This window comes from Capra hircus, chromosome 16 (assembly GCF_001704415.2).
Source record: "Capra hircus breed San Clemente chromosome 16, ASM170441v1, whole genome shotgun sequence".
Lineage (NCBI taxonomy): Eukaryota > Metazoa > Chordata > Mammalia > Artiodactyla > Bovidae > Capra > Capra hircus.
The window spans coordinates 65,674,693-65,693,242 of record NC_030823.1 but is presented as its reverse complement, the minus strand read 5'-3'; the positions used below and the strand labels follow the sequence as shown (position 1 = coordinate 65,693,242).

Sequence of the window (18,550 nt, the reverse complement as noted above, 5' to 3'; positions counted from 1 at the left end):
AGAAGCTTTTGACAAAATTCAACATCTGTTCATGATTTTAAAAAAAACTCAACAAATTATATATAGAAGGAACATTCTTCAATATAAAATAGGCCATATAACAACTCTGCAGCTAACATCATACTGAATGGTGAAAGAGTAAAAGTTTTTTCTTCAAGACCAAGAACAAGATGGGAGTGTCCAACTCTCACCATTGCTATTCAACACAGTATTAGAAATCCGAGCCAGATAATCACACACAAAAAAGAAAAGGCATCAGAATTGGAAAGAAAGAAGTTGTCTCTGTTTGTAGATGGCACGATTATAGAGAAAATCCTAAAGATTCTACCAAAAAAAAACCTGTTAGCTTTAATTAACAAATTCAGTAAAGCTTCAGATACAAAATCAAGATAAAAATCAGTAGCATTTTCAGTTCAGTTGCTCAGCCATGTCCGACTCTCTGTGACCCCATGAATCGCAGCACTTTATACACTAACAACAAATTATCTGCAAAAGAAATTTTAAAAAATCGAATTTACAATAGCATCAAAACCAAAAGAAACTTAGGAATAAATATAATCAAGGAAGTGAAAGATCCTTACATTGAAAACTATAAGAGATTGATGAAATAAATAAAAGAAGATACAAATAAATGGACAGATATCTTGTATTCATGGGCTGGAAGAATTAATATTGTTAAAATGTCCATATTACTCAAAGTTATTTACAGGTCCAATACAATCCCTATGAAGATTCCCATGGCATTTTTTAAAAAATAGATACAGGAAAAAAAAAATCTTAAAATTTGTTTGGAATTACAAAAGACCCTCAATAGCCAAAGCGATCCTGAGAAGGAAGAACAAAGTAAGAAGTATCACATATCCTCATTTTAAACTATATTACAAAGCTCCAGTCATCAAACCAGTAAGGTATTCCATAAAAAAAAGACACATAGACCAATGGAACAGAATTATAAATGGAAAGATAAACGGATACATACACAATCAGGAGGGTTAAGAATATTCAACGGATAAAACCAGTCTCTTCAATAAATAGTGGTGGGAGAACTGGATATTCACATGCAAAAAGAATGAAACTAGATCCATATCTTATACTACTCATAAAAATCAACTTGAAATGGATCAAAGACTTAAATGTATGACCTGAAACCCTTAAACTCCTGAAAGACAGCATAGGGACAAAGCTCTTTGACACTGGTCTTGGCAATGATTTCTAAGATATGACACCAGAAGTATAGGCAACAAAAGCAAAAACAAACAAACAGGACTATCTATATCAAACTAAAAAACTCTATGCAGCAAAGAAACCATCAACAAAATGAAATGGCAACTATAAAACAGGAAAAATATTTGCAAACCACTATCTGATAAAGCGGTTAATATTCAAAATATGTAAGGAACTCATATAACTCAACAGCAAAACACACACACACACACACACAAACATACAAAGGATCCAATTAAAAATTTGGCAAAGGGTCTGAATAGATGTTTTTTGCAAAGAAGATATTCAAATGGCTGACAGGTACAAGAAAAGCTGTTCAATGTCACTAATCATCCAGGAAAGACAAATCAAAAGCACAATGAGGTAACACTTTACACCTGTTAGAATAGCTAGTACCAAAAACATAGGAGTTACGGATGCAGAACATAAACTTATGGTGACTAGGGAATAAGGGAGGGGATGGATAAATTGGAAGGCTGGGACTGACATATACACACTACTATATAGCAGACAGGTAACTAATAAGGGCCTACTATATGGCACAAAGAACTCAGATAACTAATAAGGATCTGCTGCTGCTGCTGCTACTAATTCGCTTCAGTTGTGTCTGACTCTGTGCAACCCTATAGACGGCAGCCCACCAGGCTCCCCCATCCCTGGGATTCTCCTGGCAAGAACACTGGAGTGGGTTGCCATTTCCTTCCCCAATGCATGAAAGTGAAAAGTGAAAGTGAAGTCACTCAGTCATGTACGACTCTTCGCGATCCTATGGACTGCAGCCCACCAGGCTCCTCCGTCCATGGGATTTTCCAGGCAAGAGTACTGGAGTGGGGTGCCAATGGATGGCAAAAAGAACTCTACTCAATACTCTAATGACTTATATGGGGAAAGAATCTAAAAAAGAGTGGATATATGTATATCAGATTCACTTTGCTATACTCCTAAGACTAACACAACATTGTAAATTGACTAGCCTCAAAGAAATTTTTTTTTTTTAAATACAGGCAATAACAAGTGTTGATGAGGATGTGAAAAAAAGGAATCCTTGTACACCTTTGGAGGGAATGTAAATTGGTATAACCCCTATGCAAAACCGTATCACAGTTCCTCAAAAAACTGGAAATAGAATTACTATGTGTCCAACAATCTGAAGAAAATGACATCACTATCTCAAAGAGACATCTGCATTTCAATGTTCATTGCAGCATTATTCACAGTAGCCAAGACAAGGAAACAAATTAAGTGTCCATGGATAGATAACTGGATAAAGATAATGTGACATGCAAAACTATACATATAATTTAATGTTATTATTAAATACTATTATTCTATAATATATAATACTAATATTAAATACTACACACACACACACACACACATATATATATATATATTTAGTACTATCCAGCCATGAAAAAGAAGGAAATCCTAACATTTGTGACAACATAGATAAACCTTGAGGACATTATGCTAAGTGAAATAAGCCAGACAGACAAAGACAAATATGGTCTGATCTCTCTTATACATGGAATCTTATAAAATCAAACTCATAGAAACTGAGAACCCATTAGTCATTGTATAGGGAGGGGGTTGGAGGTGGGATAAATAAGTGAAGGTGGTCAGAAAGCACAAACTTCTAATAACAAGATAATAATCATGATTACACTTAACAACACTTCTTGTATATTTGAAAGCTGCAAGAAAGTAGATCTTGAAAGTTCTAATCACAAAAGAAGTGTGCAGCTATGTGAGGTGACGGATGTTAACAGTGTGGTAGTCTGTGTGGGTGTATATGATCAGTATGTTGTTCACCTTACAGTTATACAATATTATATATCAATTATATCTTGATGAAACAAAAATAAAAAAGAATTTCTAAAAACCAAGTGAAACATTAAGAAGAAGCTAGAAGGCTCAAGATAAGATGTTATAAAATTTAGGCAGATGGTCTCTATGCAAGAGTTGTTACCACATCATTTTAAACAAAGAAAGAAAACAGGTTACATAATGTATATGTGACAGTTTTTATATCTGCCTTTCTAAAATGAAAATACTTCCTTGCTTTCATAAATGTATTATAGGGCATCTAAACAACAAAGCAATAAATCAATTGAATCTTCCTTAAAACTCTTACTTTCTATAAAATGTATGGGCTGCTCCAGTTGTTCCATTAAAACTGCAAGGTCATGCCTTCACTAAAGAGATGGTCTTGGAAATGTTCTCTCCTAGATTTATTTGTATTACATGCAACACAATGATTCATGGAGAAAGCCAGTAAGAGCTTCAGAATTTTCATTTCTATTCATCTCCATTCTCTTTATTATATACAAACATGTTAACTAAAGGTGACATTTTTGATCATAATTGATGGCATTGCTGTTGCTAAGTCACTTCAGTCGTGTCCGACTCTGTGCGACCCCATAGACGGCAGCCCACCAGGCTCCGCCATCCCTGGGATTCTCCAGGCAAGAACACTGGAGTGGGTTGCCATTTCCTAATGATGCTATCCTTTCACCAAAACTATTTCTTTGGAGAAAGGAGTGAAAAGGAAAGGAAGGTGCAAACTTAGGGAAGGAAAGAAAAAATAACAGGAGGTGGGACAGAAAAATCCTACCTGCAAATAGAAGAATTAAAAAAGAAAAAACAATTTACCTAATTGAAAGAAAAGACCAGTATGCATTTATTTTCTGTCTCTGTTCCATGCTTCTCTCCCTTCCTTTTTTTCACTGTTAAGAATTTCCTTTTTATCTCCATAGAATCTGAAAGATTTCCTCCTATATTTCTACCACCTATACTGGTCTAGAATTCAATTTCAAATGCTTGATTATTCTCAACTAATTGTGATGTAAGTGAAGGCAATGAATAGCCCGTGAGCTGAGGAAAAATCCAAGAGCTGAGCCCCTTACCTGTCACTTCACAAGTCAGTGTAACACTCTGTTTCTCTTTGACTTTCACATCTTCAAATGCATTTTCACCCATGATGCGAGGTGGTACTTAAAAAAAAAAAGACAGAAAAAGGAACAATTGTAACAGCAATTTGGTTATTTATAGGTATCTATTTTATATATTTTTATTAAGCAGTACCCTTTAAAACAATCCAAATTCTCATTATTATTTGTTTACTAGAATAATGTTATCATATTGCTTGATCAATTCTAAGATAAACTATAAAGTTACATGTCATAAATTCAATTATAATGAATTTTATTATATATAAATCATAAAATCCAGATAAATATGTCAACAAGTCAATGAGTAATAAAATCTATGAGACACTTATTTCTCTCTCTACAATTCAGATACGCACTCACATTAAAAAAGTGATCACAGTCTTAGAACACTGGTGAACAACTGTGAACTGACAAGACATGGCATTTCAGCCATTTTAATCCAACTGATTACATACAAACCATTCTAACGTTGAATTCTTGCCAAGAGTGACAATCCAGGGGCCAAAGAATACACAAATATAAGATCAAGCTGCAGATAAAAGTTGAATCTGCTTCCAGAACGTGTTTAAGACAATTTAACTTTTTTCTGTTGTTGTTCAGTCACTCAGTCGTGTCTGACTCTTTGTGACCCCATGGAGTGCGGACTGCAGCACGCCAGGCTTCCCTGTCCTTCACCATCTACTGGAGTTTGCTCAAACTCATGTCCATTGAGTCAATATTGTAAACTGTATAAATACCTAATACTGAAAGCCGAAAGATTTTTCTTTCTTCACCAGCTGCGTTTCTTACAACACATGTATAATGGCCAGCATCTTCTGTTCTGGTCCGTGTCAATCGCAGAATCCTACCTCCTGGAGAAGCAAACCACCGGATGACTCAAAAAGAAATCTGTAACTTTACAAGTTTGCCATGCAGTGCTGAATTTTGGTAAAATTGAATCAATTCACTTCAAAGTCCCTGACAATGTATTTATGACAAGTTTTTAATAAATATCATGTTTTAAGGCTGTATATAACAGAATGGATAATTCAGAATAATTTTCCAGTTTAATGGACAAAGACAGTTAATACAAACCCAGGTGACACCAAGCAAGAAATGGAGTTTCACAGAGGTGGTGTTTGAGCATAATCTTGAAAGGTAAGTATACTTTAACACAGAAAGGAGTCAAAAGATACCACTGTAGGTAGAGTATGAGGGTATAGAGGTAGAAAGTAGGTGTGGCACCTAAAACAGAACAGGGGGAGAAGATAGTGAGAGATGAAACTAGATGGAGTATGACCACTTTTGAGGACTCTGTGGGTCTTCAAACGTGATGTTAAGGAATTTGGGGTTTATTATGTTCACTAAAGGCTATGGAAGCGTGTAAACAAACAAAGTCATGCTATGATTCATACTTCAGAAAAACAACTGTGACAATGTTTAGGAAAAGATTCCCAGTTTTCCATGGAACATATGAAATGGAAATATTAGAAAGAACACTATACCAACAACCCAGATTGGAATGACATCAATTATACAAGGAATGGATGAAACCATGAAGACTGACAACCAGTTTTCAATTTGAAGTTTCATGGAATTCTAGAGCTATTTATATCAGAGTTTATGAGGGTCACCTCCCTTATTAGCATGACTCTGATTTTTTTTCCTCCTTATATTCTGAATTCTATATAATGAAGAAAGACTCTGGTAGACTGGGAATGAAACTGATATGCTGAAGGGTGTGATCTAGAGGAAAATTCCTCGTAACGATCAAGGAAAGAAGAGTCAGCAAATGAGACTGAAACAAAGCCAGCAGAGAACAAAGATATATATTGAAAGAGCAGAGTCCTTGAAATCATTTGAGAAGTAATTTCTAAGAACAAAATGTAAATCATTTCTTAGATTTTGTAATTATTTTTCATTTGGTATATTTTAGCTTAGTACCCTGAATTCGAACTAAAACAATTGAAATGGTTAAACAAAATTTTCATGTAAATATTCACCTGGATCTGAATTCATCAGGAATTTCCATCTGCTTCCTGTTTTTATAAACACAGCAAGTCCTCATTGATCTTTTTTTTTCCTTTAAGCAACCTACATATCCTCAACCCATTGAAAGATGAACTGTGTCTAGCATCTTACTTAGATAGAATGCATTACCAAATTAAGTCTTTTCTCTCAGTTGAATTTAAGTAAGCAAAGTTGAATACAAAAATTCTCTAAACATATCAAAAAACTTATATTAATTAAGAAAAGATTCAAGCACTCACTGCTACTTCAGATTAGTGAGACTGTGAGACCATAGTATGATGCCAGTTGGGAGATATTATTAAAACAATACAACTTTTATGAGTCATTACCGGCTCAGCAAATCTCAACCTCATAAATCTCATGATCTTTCTTTTCTCTTTGTTTCCTGGTCCTCTCCCTCATTCCAGTAAAAGAAAAAAAAAAAAAAAAAAAAGATTTGACAGTAAGTTAGATGGAGACATTTCTTGTACCTATTAAATTTTTATAGTCAGCTATCTGTTTTTGGCAGGTAACTTCATAACAATGATAGAGGCTTCAACAATGAAAAACTTGACTTAACGTCTCAGGAGGACTAATCTTAATGAAACAGGAACGTGCAACCGATCAAGGAACGAGAGTCATACGCCATTCATCTGATTCTCAGTCATCAATTGCACAACACACATGTTCAGACTGTAAAACTGAATGACTCCTCTGGCAGTGTCACAAGGTGAAGTACTTTTAATGTGTTCGCTCAGGGATCTCCATTTGCTAGTCAAGCAAAACAAAACTATATGATAAAACCAAAACACTACTCCTATGAATCTATTGTAAGCCAGAGTACATCACTCTGTCTTGACTTTTTCATTTCTGGGAGCTCTAAGGTAGTTATATTTTAAAAGTTTCCTACTTTTTCAGCAAGAATGCAAAAACAAAAACAACACAAGGATATTTGTAAGAGAAGAAGATAAAGTGTTCAGGTTTTTGTAACCAAATTATAATAAAATCTTTGCCATCAGTATGCATTCTCTAAGATCAACAGAGGATGGAAATCTCAAGAAAATGAATGCACTATAGGACATGGGAAAGCTTCCCAGGATAGGGAGACCCAAACTTTTTAGCAAGTTGTCTATGGCAATAAAGGCAAACATGTTACTGGATGCTTAGGATATAAGCAGGCACTGTGTTAGCTGCTTTACACATATTAACTCATCTTTATAAAAACCCCTAAATACTACTAATATCTTCACTTACAAGTGAAGAACTGAGGTTAGCAAAGTGGAGTAACTTGCCTGAGGGCACAGATCTAGTATTGTAGGTAATGTGTGTACGCATGCTCAGTTGTGTCTCACTCTGTGACTCCAAGACTGGGGCCTGCCAGGCTCCTCTGTCTATGGGATTATCCTGGCAAGAATACTGGAGTGGATTGCCATTCTGCTCTCCAGGGGATCTTCCTGAGCCAGGGATCAAACCTGTGTCTCCTGCATCAGTAGGCAGATTCTTTACCACTGGGAAGCCCATTATAGGCAATAATCATTGCTAATAATTATTTCTATTTATATATTTAATTATAGGCAATAAATATAATAACTACAGCAATGTACATATCTCATTTAGTCCCTATCATTTATAGACCAAGATCTTGAAGAAATTAATAGGATATTCATATCTAATTCAAATACTAGGAAAATATCTTTTCCGAAAAATCCTTCAAAAGTGGGAATTTAAACTTTGGATACACTTAGGGGCAGGGAACTCATTACCTCTTAAAATAGTTCATCTTGACTTTCAACAACACAAATATTGTTTTAAAGTTGTTTGTATTCAGACCCAAATCTGTCCCTAGCATTTTCCATACATTAGCATTACTTTTAACCTCTGGAACTACATAGAACCAACATAATCTGTTCTACCCCATGGCTCTTCAAGTATTTAAATGTAATTTTCACTATGAGATCATAAGGTTACACAAAGCTTATTTTTTCAGATTAAATAGAATCAGGCATGTAGCTTATTTTGCAATCATTGGCCATCATGGTTATCCTCCATGAAAATACTGTCAATAAATACTTCTTACATCTTCCTAATGAGTAAGATAAGTCCAGAGTACAACCAGTCTTATCTTACTGGTAAAAACATATTCAGGTGGCAAAACATTGTATTTTCTTTTCATAATAAAACACCTTACACTGTTAATGCATACTTAATCACTAACACAATTCAGAGATCTTTTCATATGAAGAATTCTGAAGCAGTATCTCACCCTAATTTTCATCACTGGTTTTTGAAAGTACAGGAGTCTGCTTAACTTTCATTTTGTTAGGTTTAATTCAGAAGTTCCAGAGTAAGATGTGTTTGAATTCAGATGTCTTCATTCAACACATTAGGTATTCTTGTAAGTACCCCTGCTTTTTATTACCCACAGACTTGGAGAGATTATTTTCTTAGTCTGTATCCAAGTCATTAGTGAAAGGAGCCAAGTGTAAATTCCAGGGGCATGCCCCAAGACATCTCTCGCCACACTTACACTGATCTATAAAGAATAAGATAATAGATTTTCCTACATAATTAGATGAGGAATCAGCAGAGTATCTTCTATAATAATGATAAAGTCTTAGCTCAAAAGAAACTATTCCATCTTGGAAATACAAATCTCACTTAGAATAGCCATGAATAAATTCAAACACTTTGTTTGAATATGGAGATACGTTATATAACATTATACCCTCTAGGCTCTGGTTTCAATTCCAGTACTTCATTTTTCACTTTTCAAATTAGTTTGTACTCATTCTAGCATGAATGCTCTGATATCCCCATGAATAAAGTAATAATCAAGTGCCAAGACTACTCTTTCAAAAGGATCAGAGATATTTAGAGATTTCCCCCATTGTTCTATAGCTTCTGATGTCATTCCAAAGTCTTTTCTAATATGATCAGTGGGTATTATAGTAAGCAGTTAGCTCAAAAAAGGAAAAAAATAAAACATGGAGATATGAGAAATTAAGGAGAAGCTGTGGCCACAGGAAGCTAACCAGATCAATCACCAAGTTACAAGAATTTTTAATACCTGAGAGGATTCGCAGGGAACTGCTAAGGTTGACGGGCCACCCATCTTTAAGCCACGTAATTGAAGGCAGGGGAATTCCTGAAGCTTCACAATTTAGGGACACTGAGCTTTTTTCCACCACACTTATATTTTCAGGTGTCCTGTGGTTTCCAATGATGCTTGGAGGGGCTGTAAGACAAAGTACCAAATTCTAAATAGTTTATTCTTAAAAATGATTTTCCGGTCAATACTAGCAAAATAAACAATGACAACAATGAGATGATGATGATGACGACGACTATGACAGTCCTGGAAGTGAAAATGTGAAGGAGTTGCCTGAGAGTCAGAGATCAACTAAGAGGGGCAGAGAGGGGGCACCCAGGAGCCTAGAGAAGACTGGAGTGACCAGCTCCTAGAAGGCAAGTGTGCCTTGTGGACGGAAACATGTGAAACACACAAAGCAGGCTGAGAAGACACGTTTGGGCCAAGAGCAGAGTACAGTCAGGATAGTCTGAGGAGGGGGTGGCAGGTCACATTGACCATACAGGCTTGGACAAGTGCAAGGGCTGTGTTAGAGGAGAACTGGCATGAAAATCCAATTAAGCCAGCACCAGAAGAGAGAGGGAACAAGGCTACACACAGGCCTTGAGTGCCTCTATATGGCTCTCAGTAGTCCAGGGAAAGTTACCCCTCCATCATGTTTTCCTTCTGTGCAGAGCAGGGCCAGTGGTACTCTGCTTTCAAGGTCTCACAGAACTGAAGCAAGCAGAGCACTGAGTCAACTGGAATTTATCATAATCTGAGGTCTTGATTTCTCAACAGCAGTCTTGCCTAGGAAATTTTATGACAGCCACTCTTGTTAATACATCTGACCTAAATGTTCTTTCCTAGAGGATTGATCAAATAAAGTATGAAACATTCAAGTAATGTAATAAGTACCTGTTAAAAAGAATGAAAAAAAAAAAAACCCCACAGTCTAACTAAAAGATATATAAGACTGATTTCTTTTCAATCATTAGCTTCGACTCACACATTGCTCGCAAACTATACTGGACTTTGTGGATGTTCTAACTGGAACCGAGTCACAAAACTAAGTCTATTAGATTTACCATTGATTCTTATAGATTTAAAAACTCCAACTCAAATTATATGCATACAAATAGGTGTCACACACAAATAGGAGTATATGTGTATCTGATCCATTCCTACTGACATTTATGCTCATTATTTAGAATTTTAAACCTGATTTCAATATAACTTATGCCCAACTGAAGCTGAGTCAGTAAGCTGTAAGGAATCTAGGGTTACACTTATCAAGTCAGCTAATGTGAAAAACACAGAATCAAGGAATATTACTTGGGATGGCATTGGATCAAAAGTATCTGAAGAAGATAATTATCGACTTCACAGTGTGCTTTTCTAAAAGAATATCCAATATATGCTTATTTCAGCAAAATAAGAAAAGGGAGGTCAGGCATAGCATGATAAGTGATGAGACTGATCTAAAGAAGTGGTATGTGTGTAGAAAATTGTTGCTGTTCAGTCACTAAGTTGAGTCCAACTCTTTGCAATCCCAAGGAACGCAGTATGCCAGGCTTCCTTGTCCCTTCCCTATCTCCTGGAATTTGCTCAAACTCATGTCCATTGAGTTGATCGTGTCATCCAGCCATCTCATCCTCTGTTGCCCCTTTCTCCTCCTGCCCTCAATCATTCCCAGCATCAGGGTCTTTTCCAAATAGTAGAAAATAATAGACTATAAATAGAACACTCAACACCTGAGGTTGAGGTCTCTATCTCCCATCCAGGAGGCTGTAGATTATATCAGCCAGTTAACAGACTTAAAGAGCCTCTTTATACTTACTGTGTACACTTAAGTCATATTTTCTGTCAGTCATTCCTGCTATATTCATAGCAACACACACATAACGGCCTGTGTCCGACACATGAACGTTCTTCAGCTGCACAACACGACCTTCACCCATTATTTCCATTCCTCTTCCCTTTGTCAAGGGGCGGCCATCTTTCATCCAGGTCACTGCTGGCTGAGGAATACCTTCCACCTCACACTCCAAGGAAACGCTCTTTCCTCGAGTTACAATGACTTCAGTAGGGTGGCTACCACTGTTGGATATAGTTGGTCGAGCTGGGGAAGGAAAAAAAGAAAAGAAATAGGAAATATCTGCCTCAGATGAGGCATAGTACAGATGTATGGGCTGTGCTCAGTCATGTCCGACTCTTTTTGACCTCATGGACTGTAGCCTGCCAGACTCCTCTGTCCATGGAATTTTCCAGGCAAGAATACTGGAGTGGGTTGCCATTTCCTTCTCCAGGGGATCTTCCCGATCCAGGGATCGAACCCACGTCTCTTGCATCTCCTGCATTGGCAGGCAGACTCTTTATCCTGCACCACCTGGGAAGTCCAAGTCTTATATAAGAATTTTCATCAGGCAAAGTTAAATTCATTTTTGATGTCAAAAAATTAACTGCAAAGCAAAGACCTAGGACTAATATCATGGCATCGCTGTATTGAGAGGTGGCATTCTTCTCCAATGTTTCTAAATGGGTTCATACCTAAACTCAGTAGAGTAAGGAAAGCAAGCTGCATGAGCTACTTTTCCTGCTTTGGAGACATTATACAAATATTTGAACTATCATCACTTGTAGCTCTAACCTATGTACGTCTTCCTAATACTAATTTCAAATGTATATGATAATCTAGTTCATGACCCAAAGTCCATTACCAATTCCTTTCTTCCGCCCACTAGCGGAGTTAGGAAAACTGAGACTGTTTCTCCATCTTTAGAAATTGTGGTGACTGAATGAATCACTGTAGACCTAAAAAATCTGAATAGAGGTCTGCTGGCAGGGGTAAAGGGAGGGGGCAGATTTGTGAAATTTTCTGCTCTCCTGCTACAAGAGAAAGATAACATCCCTTCCCCTACATTTTGCCCTCAATGTGGACTTGTCACTGCAAATACAGAAACCAGAATCTTGAGATCACAAAAGAAGGACCAGGAGAATCCTAGATCTCCTGTCCTGTCCTGCTAAAAGTAAGATGCTGACCAGCTCCAGTAACTGCCAACCTCAGCTTCTCATTATGTCAGAAGATAAATCTCTATTTGTTTAAGCCACTGATGGCCAGAGATTCTGTAACCTTACAGCTAAATTCACCTAATGGAACCTGATTCCAAGAAAGACAATTAAACGAACTCAAAGACATATGTGTGTGGGAAGGAAAATGGACCCATGTTAGTAATCCTGTGTTCGAGTGCCAATCCTTTCATACACAAGTCATATGACCTCAGCTAGTCATGAAGACTTCTCTGGGCTTAAGTTTTCACTGATATAAAAGGGAGGCCATATTTTTGTCTCATATCATAGTTCATGTAGAGATTAAATGAGGTAATGTAAATATTTTAAATACTTTAAAATTTTACATAAATTAAATAATCTTTAAAATGGGATATTTGGGGGAATTTGGGGGAGAATGGATACATGTATATGTAGGGCTGAGTCCCTTCACTGTTCACCTAAAACTATCACAACTTTGTTAATCAGCTATACCCCAATACAAAATAAAAGTTTAAGTTAAACAAACAAACAAAAAAGGGATATTTTTACATACTGTAACTATACCCAATGATAAAATGCCATTCTCCCCATTTCATATCTACCATACTGCCCCAACAAATTATAGCCACACTGTGAGTCTGCCATCAGGAAGTTGATGCAGAATGGACAGCTGTATAACTGAATAAGTACTAGCTAGAAATAAATAACTGCTCTCTTGTTATGTCAACACAATTTAAACTTGTGGGTCTCATGAGAGGTATAGCTATCCCTGCATATCCAGAGGGGACTGGTTCCAGGATCTGACTCAGACACCAAAATCTGAGGATGCTCAAGTCCATTATATAGAAAATGGCACAGCATTTACATATAACCTTTGAACATCCTCTGTTACACTTTAAATCATCATGAGATTATAATACCTTATAATGATATGTAAATAGTTGTAAATACAATGTAAATAGTATGCAAATAGTTGCCTGATGCCCAGAAAAATTCAAGTTTTGCATTTTTAAAAAAATTTTTTGGACATTGAAAAAAATACTTTTGATATGCAGTTGGTTGAATCCACGGATGTGGAATTTATGGATAAGGAGGGCCAAGGAGGGCCAGCTATATAACTATACTACTTTGAATCTTAAAGATATAAAGAAAAAGTAAAAAAGAAGGATGGAAAAGTTGTTTTTTTTTTTAAACTGTGCCAAAGCCTGGCTGATCAATAACTTACTATAAACTTGCAGACTGTAGTCTTTCTTTGCAGTCCCAGCAACATTCGATGCCATACATGAATAGAGCCCTGCATCAGATTTTTCTGCAATTGAAATCTGCAACTGCCTGCCTCCAGATAAAATTCTGACTCGCCCTGCAGAATCAGCCAGCACTGGGGAGCCTGCAAGAAAAACCAAGTGGCAGAATGTGAAACAAACATATAAGGTATTTGTGTATATACTTCTAATGAGTACAAATACATATTTATTTACTTCCTGTTCACATACTCAAAAGGCAGAGGGTACTGTATAATAATCTATGCAAAAAGGAAGAAGAGGAAGAGAAAGAAGAGGTGGAGGAAGAGAAGGCTATCTTCTGCAAACTTTTCTTTCAATCAATATTGTGTTTAAAGAAAACATACTTCATAAAATAAATTTTAAAAAATCTCTAAGTAAAACAAAAATTATTTCTTAAATCAGCTAAAAATTTAGAAGATTTGGTACTTAAAGGAGACATATTTGTTGATGAATAACTGAAAATCTGTTGAACTTCAGAATTCAATTTAACATACATTACAAAACTATCACATAGACCAAACAATGCTTACTTTAGAAGATTATTTTTAAACCTATTTTAAAGAAGAAAAAAATAGTTCATTGAATGGGTGGATTTGTTATCAGTATAGCTGCCCTTTAAATTAATTTCTTCTTGGGAGTAGTCTCAAATCTGAAGATTTTCACATTGACAGTACAGAATTATCCCATCTGGCACATTTAGCATAAGACAAGTATGCTGTGTAATATTTTAGTATGCAAACTTCAAATGAGTTTATTAATAAATTGGCATATTTTTTCAAATTAAACATGAATTTATTTAATATTTATATTTAATTAAATAAATGTGAAAAGATGAAAACTAACCTTTCTTCTTCCAAAGGAGATTTGGGGGAGGAATACCACTTGATTCACACAATAGACTAATGAGGTGTCCTTCAATGACTGTAAGTTGAGCAACTTCATCAGAACCAGAAATATTTGGTGGTACTGAAATATTTTTTTTAAAAGGAAAAACACTATTTTAAGAACAATTATAAAATTTCCCTAATGCTTTGCATGATAGAAAAAAAAAGGTTCTCTCTTGAAAGGAATGAAGAAATAATCTAGCACTTGAAGCTGACATATCAACACCACATTAAAAGCCAATTGTAAGATATAGAATGAATATATAATAGCAGATTTCCCATTTTCACAGACATTTAATTATCAAAATACTCAGAGCGACATAAAAAGATGATATATTATGAATATTTAGACACGTTACATTTGAAAAATGAAGACATCTATTAAGTTTAAACTTAACCCAGCCAATTGCACCTGTGAGCTTTGATATCTCAGATGCTGAACAGAATCAAAAAGCATCAGGCACACAACATAAAGTAAAGAACAGAGGCCAAGCTTCCCAGCTGGCTCAGTGGTAAAGAATCTGCTTGCCGAGCAGGAGATATGGGTTCGATCTCTGGGTAGAAAAGACTCCCTGGAAAAGGAAATGGCAACCCACAACAGTATTCTTGCCTGGGAAATCCCATGGACAGAGGAGGCTGGCGGGCTACAGTCCATAGGGTCGCAAGAGTTAGACATGGCTTAGCAACTAAACAATGAAAAACAGAGGTGAAGAATTTGATCTAAGAAACAGATATGTTACCAACCCTAGGTTGCACAATCTGTCTCCCCACTGGCCTCCAGCCTCTTCTTGGAACCTTCAAAGTGAATCGACTACCCAGACTTTTCTCTAAGAGGCTGAGTCTGCATTTGCTGGCCAAATTCTCCCCTTGGACACTGTTCTGGCTGCAGTATCATCACATGATAGATGCTTGTTTTCCTAAGCTCCTGGGAGTTGAGGAGTGGGAGAATCCTCCTCACCATCAAATGCAGCTTCCAGCCATTGTTAAACCACCTCCACGAAACTCTCTATTCCTTTGAGGCTCATATCATCCGTTTACTTCCCTTTCTCTTTCTCTTCACTCTCTGTGAACCTGTCCTTCTTTTTCCTTCACTGAACAATTTGGTACTTGTTTCCATCCCTTCTCTTCACACTGAAGACCTGTCATCATTCTGTATAAACTCAACTGCCACGTCTAAACATCTGACTACTCAGTTTCTTGATCTGCTCATCACTTTCTCCATCAAAAGCCATACACTCTTCAACATCTAGAACATTTCTCCTACTAATTTATAAATGTAGGTCACATCCTATCCTTCCAGCTCCTTCACTTCAAGTATTCCCAACTATCAATTCAATGACATAGTTGAATGGCAAGTCTTTAAACCTTTCAGAAGCCGCCCAATCTACTATCTACTCTTTTATTACTGACTTCACTATCCAGCTTTGATTTTATGTTCAATAATTTCAACTAGTCTTCTGCCAATATTCGCAACTGCCCCACACTGTTGTGTTTCCTACTTGGCAATACCATTTCTTGAGATAAATCCTATACTCTGTCATAACCTATACCACACATGAAATATCTACAGAAGAAAATGATAGCTACACAGATTGCCACCAACTATAAATCCATGACCTCCAAATCAAATTCCCCTCATTCCCATGAGTGAGTATCACTTACATTAATACAAATATTTGCAAACATGTATCTGTAATGCAGATAGTGTCTGAGATCTGGACTTTTATATCTGACTAGATTTTACAAATTAATTTATCAGTAGATCCTTATTGGTTACCTATTTTAAATATAGCAGTGTGTACATGTCAATCCCAAACTCCAAATCTACCCTTTGCACCCCCACTTCTCCCTGGTAACCATAAATTCATTCTCTAACTGTTTCTGTTTTGTAAATAATTCATTTGTATCATTTTTTAGATTAAACATACAAAGAATATCATGTGATACTTGTCTTTCTCTGTCTGACTTACTTTACTTAGTATGATAATCTCCAGGTCAATCCAGTTCAGTTCAGTTCAGTCATTCAGTCATGTCTGACTCTTTGCAACCCCATAAACCACAGCACGCCAGGCCTCCCTGTCCATCACCAACTCCCGGAGTCTACCCAAATCCATGTCCACTGAGTCGGGGATGCCATCCAACCATTTCATCCTCTGTCATCCTCTTCTCCTCCTGCACTCAATCTTTCCCAGCATCAGGGTCTTTTCCAATGAGTCATCTCTTCGCATCAGGTGGCCAAAGGATTGGAGTTTCAGATTCAGCATCAGTCCTTCCAATGAATACTCAGGACTTATCTCTTTTAGGATGGACTGGTTGGATCTCCTTGCAGTCCAGGGGATTCTCAAGAGTCTTCTCCAACACCGCAGTTCAAAAGCATCAATTCTTCACCACTCAGCTTTCTTTATAGTCCAACTCTTACATCCATACGTGACTACTGGAAAAGCCATAGCCTTGACGAGATGGACTTTTGTTGGCAAAGTAATGTCTCTGCTTTTTAATGTGCTGTCTAGGTTGGTCATGACTTTTCTTCCAAAGAGTAAGCATCTTTTAATTTCATGGCTGCAATCACCATCTGCAGCGATTTTGGAGCCCAGAAAAATAAAGTGTGACACTGTTTCTACTGTTTCCCCATCTATTTGCTATGAAGTGATGGGACCAGATGCCATGATCTTCGTTTTCTGAATGTTGAGCTTTAAGCCAACTTTTTCACTCTCTCTTTCACTTTCATCAAGAGGCTCTTTAGTTCTTCTTCATATTCTGCCATAAGGGTGGTGTCATCTGCATATCTGAGAGTATTGATATTTCTCCCGGCAATCTTGATTCCAGCTGGTGCTTCCTCCAGCCCAGCGTTTCTCCTGATGTACTCTGCATATAAGTTAAATAAGCAGGGTGATAATATACAGCCTTGACGCACTCCTTGTCCTATTTGGAACCAGTCTGTTATTCCATGTCCAGTTCTAACTGTTGCATCCTGACCTGCATACAGGTTTCTCAAGAGGCAAGTCAGGTGGTCTGGTATTCCCATCTCTTGAAGAATTTTCCACAGTTTATTGTGATCCACACAGTCAAAGGCTTTGGCATAGTCAATCAAGCAGAAATAGATGTTTCTCTGGAACTCTCTTGCTTTTTCCATGATCCAGCGGATGTTGGCAATTTGATCTCTGGTTCCTCTGCCTTTTCTAAAACCAGCTTGAACATCAGGAAGTTCACGGTTCATGTATTGCTGAAGCCTGGCTTTGAGAATTTTAAGCATTCCATTACTATCGTGTGAGATGAGTGCAATTGTGTGGTAGCTTGAGCATTCTTTGGCATTGCTTTTCTTTGGGACTGGAATGAAAACTGACCTTTTCCAGTCCTGTAGCCACTGCTGAGTTTTCCAAATTTTTTCTGTTTTAAATATAGCAATGTGTACATGTCAATCCCAAACTCCAAATCTACCCTTTGCACCCCCACTTCCCCCAGGTAACCATAAATTCATTCTCCAAGTCTGTTTCTGTTTTGTAAATAAGTTCACCAGGTCTATCCATGTTGCTGCAAATGGCATTATTTCATTCTTTTAAATGGCTGAGCAACACTCCATTGTATACACGTACTACTTCTTCTTCATTCACTCATTTGTCAATGGACATTTAAGTTGCTTCCGTGTCTTGGTTATTGTAAACAGTGCTGCTACGGACACTTGTAAGCATGTATCCTTTCGAGCCACATTTTTCTCCAGTTATATGCCCAGATGGAGGATTGCTGGATCAGATGGGAGCTCTATTTTTAGATTTTTAAGGAACCTCTCTACTGTTTTCCATAGGGGCTGCACAAGTTTACATTCCCACCAACAGTGTAGGAGGGTTGCCTTTTCCCCACACCCTCTCCAGCATTTATTTACAGATTTTCTGATGATGGCCATTCTGACTGGTGTGAGGTGGTATCTCCTTAATAGTTTTAATATGCATTTGTCTAATAATCAATGATGCTGACCATCTTAATATCTGTCTACTTAATATCTCAATGTGGGTGCCTTAGAGGGATTCTCAAACTCAACCTGTCCTAAACTGAACCTTTGTTCCCTCTCCAAGGGGAGGACGTTACTGTCCACACAGGCCAGCT

At 37.0% G+C, this 18,550-nt stretch overlaps 1 protein-coding gene across 3 annotated transcripts in view; it reads right to left on the bottom strand.

Moving 5' to 3' along the window:
* HMCN1 (hemicentin 1) overlaps nucleotides 1-18,550 on the bottom strand; it is a 546,207-nt gene that overhangs the window by 167,024 nt on the left and 360,633 nt on the right. For all 3 annotated transcript variants that reach the window (XM_005690978.3, XM_018060727.1, XM_018060728.1), the window contains 6 exons: nucleotides 14,409-14,531; nucleotides 13,508-13,669; nucleotides 11,072-11,353; nucleotides 9,232-9,399; nucleotides 4,913-5,026; nucleotides 4,131-4,217 (listed from right to left, as the gene is read on the bottom strand). In XM_005690978.3, coding sequence (XP_005691035.2) covers nucleotides 4,131-4,217; nucleotides 4,913-5,026; nucleotides 9,232-9,399; nucleotides 11,072-11,353; nucleotides 13,508-13,669; nucleotides 14,409-14,531 — 936 coding nt within the window. The remainder of the gene's footprint in view (nucleotides 1-4,130; nucleotides 4,218-4,912; nucleotides 5,027-9,231; nucleotides 9,400-11,071; nucleotides 11,354-13,507; nucleotides 13,670-14,408; nucleotides 14,532-18,550) is intronic.